The sequence below is a fragment of the Somniosus microcephalus genome, chromosome 28 (genome assembly GCF_052327205.1).
Source record: "Somniosus microcephalus isolate GS21.2 chromosome 28, FLI_Smic_1.0, whole genome shotgun sequence".
NCBI classification, from domain to species: Eukaryota; Metazoa; Chordata; class Chondrichthyes; order Squaliformes; family Somniosidae; genus Somniosus; species Somniosus microcephalus.
In genome coordinates this window covers 36,674,933-36,683,962 of record NC_141014.1, presented here as the reverse complement: position 1 = coordinate 36,683,962, position 9,030 = coordinate 36,674,933, and the positions used below count along the sequence as shown (strand labels likewise).

The window sequence follows — 9,030 nt, the reverse complement described above, 5'->3', positions numbered from 1 at the left end:
GTAAACCCACGCAAACACGGGGAGAATGTGCAAACTCCACACAGACAGTCGCCCGAGGCCGGATTCGAACCCGGGTCCCTGGCGCTGTGAGGCAACAGTGCTAACCACTATGCCACCATGCTGCCCATATGTTGCTTAGCAACAGGGAAGCCTGGATTTGTTGCTGTGTACGGAGCTCTCGTTCCTTTTAACTATACCTCTCTCTAATCCGGACTTTTCGATAAACCGGCACTATGCCGGTCCCGTCAGTGCCAGATAAGAAAAAGAGTTTCCTGTAAACAGCTAGATGTTCTGCTGTGAATATCTCCAAGCTTGGTGACAAAGTTACTAGATCCACTATTCAATTGGCACAAGGAAAGACAAACCACTCCAGTGCTGAATAGCTTTTATTTTCATCGACAGCAGTTAAAGGAGAAAAATCAGATCAAGAATGAACCACATCCAAAGTCAACATTCACCTCAAGTCTTAGTCACACTTCATAGTGAAGTTGGAGGTCCTACAACATTATGTTGAGATTCAATTGAATGCAGAGGGATAGGGAATCATTCCCCTAACGTGTGCTTGTCAAACAGGTACTCTCCCATGCCATTCTCAGGGGCTCCCAGTCTCTTCAAGTTGGTGATGTGATCTCCAAGCTTCTTGATCATCTTCACTTGTTCATCCAAGTAGTGGGTCTCCAGGAAGTCACACAACTGGAAAGAGAGAAACCAATCAGTACAGACAACAGATCAAGGATAACACTGAGGAATTGTTCCACATCTTCTCCTGGACTGGATGGTTGGTACAAGTTGTGCACTTGGTGGATTTTGCCCCAGGTTAGATTACTGCACAGGTGTCAGATTCAATACTTTAGAATTGGATTGCCGAACTCCTTCAGATACTATAGTGCCCCCAGGCCAAAATTAATGATAAGTCTACAGTATGATCTGGAACCTACATAAAAAAGGGCTTGTTCAAAGCTCTGCAATGGACAAACAGTCTACTGGATATGGAGATCATTCCAATAGTTGCATTAAATGGCAGATAAATGCCTCAGCCATCACCCTCAACACATCTGAAGATTCATAGTTGGAACAGTAGGAACTTACATGAGGGTCTGTCCTCTCAGTGGACAGTTTGTGCAGATCCAGCAGACTCTGGTTGACATTCTTCTCCATCTGCAGAGCTCTCTGCATCGCCTCCAGACCATTGCTCCACTCATCCTGCTCTGGTTTCTGGAATAAAAAGGACAGAAGTTACTTTTGAGAAAGTTCTAAAGAGAAATACTGAATGAACAGTGGATTCTAGTATCAAGTCTCCTTGGAAGATTGGATTGCTGTCTTATGCTTGAAATGTAAAAGGTTTTTCCTTTCTTTCCCACCCCCAGCCCAACCCCAGAGGTAGTTCACAAGTTAAAGAAGCTCATCCTTTTTCTGAAAAGATACCTTGATGTCGGCCAGGACAATACGCCCCCCACGCCGATTCTGGAATTTCATCAGTTTGTCAGCGTGCTCACGTTCCTCATGTGACTGCTCCTTGAAGAACTCAGCAAAGTGACGCAGGGCAACATCATCCCGGTCAAAGTAATAGGACTGTGGAGAGAAAGAAAGATTTCACCTGTGTGCAATTCAGAATGATCACTTGGCAGACTGGTTATTGGGCAATGCCTTATTTAGTAGAAATATCATTTTCAACTAGTTATTAATGTTTGTTCATTGAACAGTCGGTCTCTCTTCTCGCATTAGAAACCGCACAACTAAATTGGCAAAAAAGGAGGCTCCATCAGCAGGAAAGACTGGGGGAGGGAAATAAAGGCCAAGCTGGAGATCAGAGGTCAGTGGAATTACTTCTACTCATTTGTTATGTAAAGTTTGTAAGGGTATGTCTGCAAAACCAACAGATTCATGCTGCAAGATCAACTCACCGAAGGAAGGTTTTACCAACAGTACACCATCCTCAAGTCACTTCAACAGACGGACTAACCAGCACATGATTAATTGCAGCCACTAATTGAAACATTTGCACTAGTCAAATCCATTCTCTTCAATCTGTGACAAATACAGGACTAGAAAACAGCTTCTGTTTGAAGTTTAAGCCTTTTTAGATCATGCAACTAGGAAACAACTAGACATCTAGCTAGTTTATTATATAGACATCATTCAAATAGAGAGTAAAGTAGATAGATAACTCACCATGGAGAGATAAACATAGGAGGAATAGAGCTCCATGTTGATCTGCTTGTTGACAGCATCCTCACAGTCCTTGTGGTAGTTCTGACGCACTTGGGCGGCCATCTTAACTTCTATAGTGTGTCTGGATTTCAGCAAGTCCACCAACTAGACTTGCTCACTCAATCTAACTGCTGTGAAAGTGAGAACCAGCACATTTTAAACTCTTGGACAACCCCTCATTTGCAGAACAGATGATGAGTGACAGTTATTGGTAGCCAATCAGATCACTTCCATGCCTCAACAAAATCCACAAACTCATTCATTAATTGTGAGCATTTGGTGAGCCAATCAGAGCTTTCAAAGTAAGTTTGGCTGATTACTTACTAGCAGCTTTGTTCTCTTTTGGTCAAACATATATCGACTGTAAATTAATAAAACTTTACAAATTAAATTAAAATTGCATTGCCCGGGGTGATGATGCACTCCAGTCCCCGCGGCACCCACCGGTCGCGGAAAGCCGCAAGCGTGCCGGCGGACACCGCATGCTCCATCTCCAGCGCCACTCGGTTGCAAACATGGCCATGGAAGGGAGGCAGGCAATTGGGCCGAACGACCCCCCCGACCGCCCGCTGCCTGGACCTGTTTATAGCTATTTTCACCAGGCCCAGGAGCAGTCCTACGAGGAGGTCCTCCGACCTGCCCGCTCCCCTCCACACCGGGTGACCAAAGATCAGGAGTGTGGGACTGAACTGCAACCAAAAATTGAGGAGCAGTCCCTTCAAATATTGAAAGAGGGGCTGCAACCTCTCACATTCCACGTATACATGGAAGACGGACTCCTCTAGGCTGCAAAAAAGGCAGGCGTCCTGGGAGTCCGTAATCCTACTTGAAAGCTTATTGCACAGGACTGCGCTGTGCAACACCCTCCAGACCAAGTCCCCAATAGATAAAGGGAGGACTCCAGTGTAGAGACCCCTCCATTGGGGACCTCTGCCTCCGCCAGATGGAAAGATGGCACGCCAAGGCGTGTCCGGACGGTAGACGAAGATGGCAAAGTGGAGAGTGTGCAGGAGCCGCCCATACAGGAAACCCCTCCGTGTGGAGCTAAAAGGCATGGAGGGCATTTCCCTGAGATGGCTCAAGTTGTGAGGCGCCGGTTCCCGAGAGGGTTTTCGGGGCCGCGCGCCGATGAGGAATTCCGGCCGAATGGGGGTCAGTTCAGTCAGGATCGCCCCACATGCTTGAGCCTCCTTGATACACCTAGTAGAGTCGGGGCACAGTGCCACTTTCAGCGATACTAGCAGCTTTGTTGTTGTAGAGCCCTTTGACCTCCTTTAAAAATGTTTTGTTTAAAATGTCCTGAACTTAAAATACATTATTATACCTTTGTACTTGCAATACAGTCACCTTAGGAATTCAGATGAATTTGTGACAAAATTAGAGATTTCTTTGTTTATTCACAGAAATCCCACAGTGCAGATAGAGGCCATTTCAGCCCATCGAGCCTGCACTGACACATATCCCACCAGATCCCCGTAACCCCTACACCAACACATATCCCACCCTATCCCCGTAACCCCACGTATTTAATCCCCCTAACACTAAGGGTCAATTTATCATAGCCAATCAACCTAACCCGCACATCTTTGGACTGTGGGAGGAAACCGGAGCACCCGGAGGAAACCCACGCAAACACGGGGAGAATGTGCAAACAGACAGTCGCCCGAGGCCGGATTCGAACCCTGGTCCCTGGCGCTGTGAGGCAACAGTGCTAACCACTATGCCACCGTGCAGGTGGTTGTGTACTTAATGTAATATCCAGAGAGCAGGTGGTCCAGGGTGAGTCTGCACTGTCAGCGAGTAAGGAAGATGGAAATTCTACCCCATGTGTGCAGAGGGTGATGGTTGTTGAGTCCTTGATTTACTCTCATTATGTTGTGCATTTACATATAATCCAGTATATATTTGTAATGGGGTTAAGAACATAAGAACATAAGAAATAGGAGCAGGAGTAGGCCAATCGGCCCCTCGAGCCTGCTCCACCATTCAATAAGATCATGGCTGATCTGATCCTAACCTCAAATCTTCTATCACTCTGCATCCACCCGAACCCATGTGATCTCCCGGGAGAGGCGAAAAACCAGATAAAGACCCAATGGCCAATTTGGGAGAAAAAAATCTGGGAAATTCCTCTCCGACCCATCTAGGCGATCGAAATTCTTCCAGGAGATCACTCTGTCCCTATATTTTCTACAGTACTTACCTTCTGTAGAGGCGATCTCCACCCCAGCCAGGAACAGGAATAAAACCATCTCCTGAAATCTAACAGAATTAGAACACAGTAGGAGCAGAACAAGGCTACACGGCCCCTGGGCCCGCTCCACTACCCACAGGGCCATGACCATTCCGAACCTAGACTCATGTCCAATTTCCTGCCCGCTCCCCGTAACCCTTAATTCCCTTTACTTCTAGGAAACTATCTATTTCTGTTTTAAATTTATTTAATGATGTAGCTTCCACAGCTTTCTGGGGCAGCAAATTCCACAAACCTACCACCCTCTGAGTGAAGAAGTTTCTCCTCATCTCAGTTTTGAATGAGCAGCCCCTTATTTTAAGATTATGCCCCCTAGTTCTAGTTTCACCCATCATTGGGAACATCCTCACCGCATCCACCCGATCAAGTCCCTTCACAATCTTATATGTTTCAATAAGATTGCCTCTCATTCTTCTGAACTCCAATGAGTAGAGTCCCAATCTACTCAACCTCTCCTCATATGACCACCCCCTCATCCCCGGGATTAACCGAGTGAACCTTCTTTGTACTGACTCGAGAGCAAGTATGTCTTTTCTTAAGTATGGACACCAAAACTGTATGCAGTATTCCAGGTGCGGTCTCACCAATACCTTGTACAACTGCAGCAATACCTCCCTGTTTTTATATTCCATCCCCCTAGCAATAAAAGCCAACATTCCATTGGCCTTCTTAATCACTTGCTGCACCTGCATACTAACTTTGAGTTTCGTGCACCAGGACCCCCAGATCCCTTTGTACTACAGTACTTTCCAGTTTCTTGCCATTAAGATAATAACTTGCTCTATGATTTTTCCTGCTAAAGTGCATAACCTCACACTTTCCAGTATTGTATTCCATCTGCCAAATCTCTACCCACTTACTTAGCCTGTCTATGTCCCTTTGCAGGTTTTTTATGTCCTCCTCACTCACTACTTTCCGTCCCATCTTTGTATCATCTGCAAACTTTGATATGTTACACTCGGTCCCCTCCTCCAAATCATTAATATAGATTGTAAAGAGTTGGGGACCCAGCACTGACCCCTGCGGAACACCACTAGTTACTGGTTGCCAATCTGAGAATGAACCATTTATCTCAACTCTCTGCTTTCTGTTAGAGAGCCAATCCTCCACCCACGCCAGAATATTACCCCCAATCCTGTGATTTTTTATCTTGAGCAATAATCTTTTGTGTGGCACCTTGTCAAATGGATTTAGATCCTGTGAATCTGAGGAGCGACCAGTCTAGTTTATGGATCTTAACCGCCAGTGTGAAATGCACCATCCCGCTAATTCACAAGATTTCATGGTAAACCTGGATCATCTGCTAGTGGTTTAATAGCAAGATGTCTGACAACAGGAGTGGGATAAAAGGGAAAGAAAGAACTTGCATTAATATAGCGCCTTTCACAACCTTCTAGTTTGGTTAAAAACTGCAAACTTGGGATATGGCTCCCCCATTCCAAATCCAGGTCACTTATCTATCTGTATAGTGAAAAACTGACTCCAGCTCTAATCTCTGGCACTCACCACATTTCACTGCTTGCCAACCCAAGAATGTCTCTTTTATACCAGCTCTCTGCCTATTACCTTAAAAAAAAAAATGTATTCAAGGATAAGGGCATCACTAGCAAGGCTGGCATTTATTGCCCATCCCTACTTTGTCCTTGAAGGTGGTGGTGAGCCTTCTTGAACCGCTACAGTCCGGGTGGTGAAGGTTCTCCCAACAGCGGTTAGATAGGGAGTGATGTGCCATCAATAACTCAAAGACAAGGAATTAAAGGATTCAACTGAAGGCTTTTAATCACTAAGAACATTGCATGTCTTTCCACATCGGATTCGTCTGGCAGAAATGACTCATACAGCTCTTGAGACCTTTATATGACAAGACAGGGGCGGAGCCAATACACACAATAGGAAGGGGGCGGTACACACAATACAATGCAGGTAAAACACAGGGGCTGATGAAGGCATATATTTCATCACAGGGAGTTCCAGGATTTTAACCCAGTGACAATGAAGGAACCACTATTCCTTTGTAGTTTGCTTGAAGGACAGAATATATACACTATCTATATGGCACAAAAAAATGCTTCTAAAATGTCTGTTGGTAAAACCCAGTTTCCCTGCTGTAGTATAAATGTAGCTGAGGCCAGAAGATCTCTGGTGATTTACAGAACAGCAAGGTCAGGTTTTGACCTGTGCCCTACTATCACTGCCAAGTGTAGTGTGTAAAGTAGCAATTAAATGGAATAAATACTCTCTCTAAAAAAAAAGCACAATTAACCAGCAAAGGTCACAATCCAAATCCAGGATTCATGAGCAGCTTTTTGCACTGGTGAAGCTGTGTCCCACTAGCACCTATCCAAACACCCTTCTTACCAATACTCCCTGCCCAAGAGGGTGAAAGCCAACCCTAAAGAAACATTTGTGTAAACTTGAAATTGCAAATGACTATTAGTTAATGCAGTGTGTACTGGCTACAGAAAATGTCTCATAATCCAGTGGCCACTGTGTAAAGAGCTGGTTTCTATTCCTTGCCCTGGCCTATACAAGTAGAATCAGATGCTGAGCAATTCTTAGCCCAGAAAGTTGGCACCAATTGAAGGAAACAGTGTCTTGATTATTTGTCTGTTTTATCCAACAATGTTCTGCATCATAACAATCTTAGCCTAAACTTGATTTGCCAACCTCCTGTGTATTGTATGGTATGTGGAGCAATGAGGTGTGCTAAATTATATGGGGTTTTGATTAAGAGGATAAATGATCAATGATCTCTACTGGCTGGTGGGTTGATAACAAGAGGACACAGATTTATGATCATTGCCAAACAAACCATGGCAGAGAGGAGAACTTTCTCATGTATACGATGTTGTTACACTGCCTGCAAGGGTGGTGGAAATAGTCATTAGTGAGCTAGAGAAATACTTGATAAAAAGGACAAAATTGCACAGCTCTGGGGAAAAGAGTAGGACCAATTAAATAGCTCAAGCAAAGAGCCAGCACAGGCATGATGGGTCAAATGGACTCTGGTTGTGAGGGTGCCAGTCAGTTCCTTCTGTAACCTCTAGATGGCACCTTCACTTGCTTCTTTTGTGAGACAAATGAGTTAAACAAATAAACTGTAAACAAAACTCTAATAAACCTTTAAATAAACCTTAACAAATCAAATTAAAATTTGGTCATTTAAACTAATTATGCACTCCAGTCCCTGCGGCGCCCACCGCTCACGAAATTGCTCGAGCGCGCCGGCGGACACCGCGTGCTCCATCTCTAGGGCCACCCGGGCGCGAACATGGCCACGGAAGAGAGGGAGGCAATCCGGTCGGACGGCCCCCTCGACCGCCCACTGCCTGGACCAATTAATGGCTTTCTTGGCCAGGCCCAGGAGCAGACCCACGAGGAGGTCCTCCAACCTGCCCGCTCCCCTCCGCACCGGGTGACCGTAGATCAAGAGCGTGGGACTGAAGTGCAACCAAAACTTGAGGAGCAGCCCCTTCAAATACTGAAAGAGGGGCTGCAACCTCTCACACTCAACATATACATGAAATACGGACTCCTCCAGACTGCAGAACAAACAGGCGGTCTGGGAGTCCGTAAACCTATTTAAGAATCTATTGCACGGGACTGCTCTGTGCAACACCCTCCAGGCCAAGTCCCCAATAGAACAAGGGAGGACTCCCGCATAGAGAGCCCCCCATTGGGGACCTCCGCCTCCGTCGGAAGGTAAAACGGCACGCCACGGCGTGTCCGGACGGCAGGCGAAGATGGCAAAGTGGAAGGTGTGCAGGAGCAGCCCATACAGGAAACCCCTCCGTGCGGAATGAAAAAGCACGGAGGGTATTTCCTCGAGACGGCTCAAGTTGTGAGGCGCCGATCCCCGAGGGGAGTTTCGGGGCAGGGCGCCGATAAGGAATTCCGTCTGAACAGGGGTAAGCTCGGACGGGATCGCCCCACGCGCCTGAGCCGCCTCGATACACCTCGTGGCGCCGGGGGGCAGCATCGCTTTCACCGCCCCGATGGCATTGACCGCGAGCCGGACGTTGTCCCAGGACATGCGTCGCGCCAACTCCTCCGGCGCCATCCAGCCCGCTCCTCCGCCATCGAGCAGGTCCCCGACTCTAGTCACCCTGCCAGGCACAGCCCTGCGTTCCGCCAGCCACCCGAACTCGCGGACGTGGAGGTGCGGATTCCTGAACAGCGGCTCCCGGAGGACAGCCGCCATTCCTGACGGGGGAGAGCTCCGCCTGGAGGCGACGTAGTTCCAAACCCATAGTAGTTCCTGGTAGAAGACAGGCAGCTCCCGCAGGCTCTCACGCCTGCCGCTCACTTCCAAAAACAGGAGCTGCATGTCGTAATTGAGGCCGTGCAGCTGGCGGAAAAAATACGTCGCCAGCGCACACCATCTCGGAGGATTCTCGACGTACAGGTATCTCTGCAGCGTCTGAAGACGGAAAGTCGCAGCCTGGGTGCGGAGGCACACCAACGCCTGACCGCCCTCCCTAAGCGGGAGACTCAGAACCGCGGCAGAGAACCAGTGCTTCCTTTTGTCCCAGAAGAAGTCGACGAGCTTCTTTTGTATCTTGGCG

At 47.2% G+C, this 9,030-nt stretch overlaps 1 protein-coding gene across 1 annotated transcript; it reads right to left on the bottom strand.

Annotated features, from left to right (window-relative positions):
• Window positions 1-368: 368 nt before the first annotated feature.
• Window positions 369-2,335, bottom strand: LOC147099574 (ferritin heavy chain, oocyte isoform-like). The gene is made up of 4 exons (XM_085969808.1): window positions 2,173-2,335; window positions 1,426-1,572; window positions 1,090-1,215; window positions 369-693 (listed from the first exon to the last, which is right to left on the bottom strand). Exons 1-4 carry the CDS (start codon window positions 2,272-2,274, stop codon window positions 544-546), a joined length of 525 nt encoding a protein of 174 aa, XP_085825934.1. The 5' UTR covers window positions 2,275-2,335; the 3' UTR covers window positions 369-543.
• Between the last annotated feature and the right edge of the window lie 6,695 nt (window positions 2,336-9,030).

Bases quoted from the DNA above. Each gene is read 5' to 3' on its own strand.
- LOC147099574 (XM_085969808.1), bottom strand. From the start codon at position 2,274: ATGGCCGCCCAAGTGCGTCAGAACTACCACAAGGACTGTGAGGATGCT. The intron at 1,573-2,172 runs GTGAGTTATCTA...TTCTCTCCACAG, and splicing joins CCTATGTTTATCTCTCCATG to TCCTATTACTTTGACCGGGA. The intron at 1,216-1,425 runs GTATCTTTTCAG...TTTTTATTCCAG, and splicing joins TTGTCCTGGCCGACATCAAG to AAACCAGAGCAGGATGAGTG.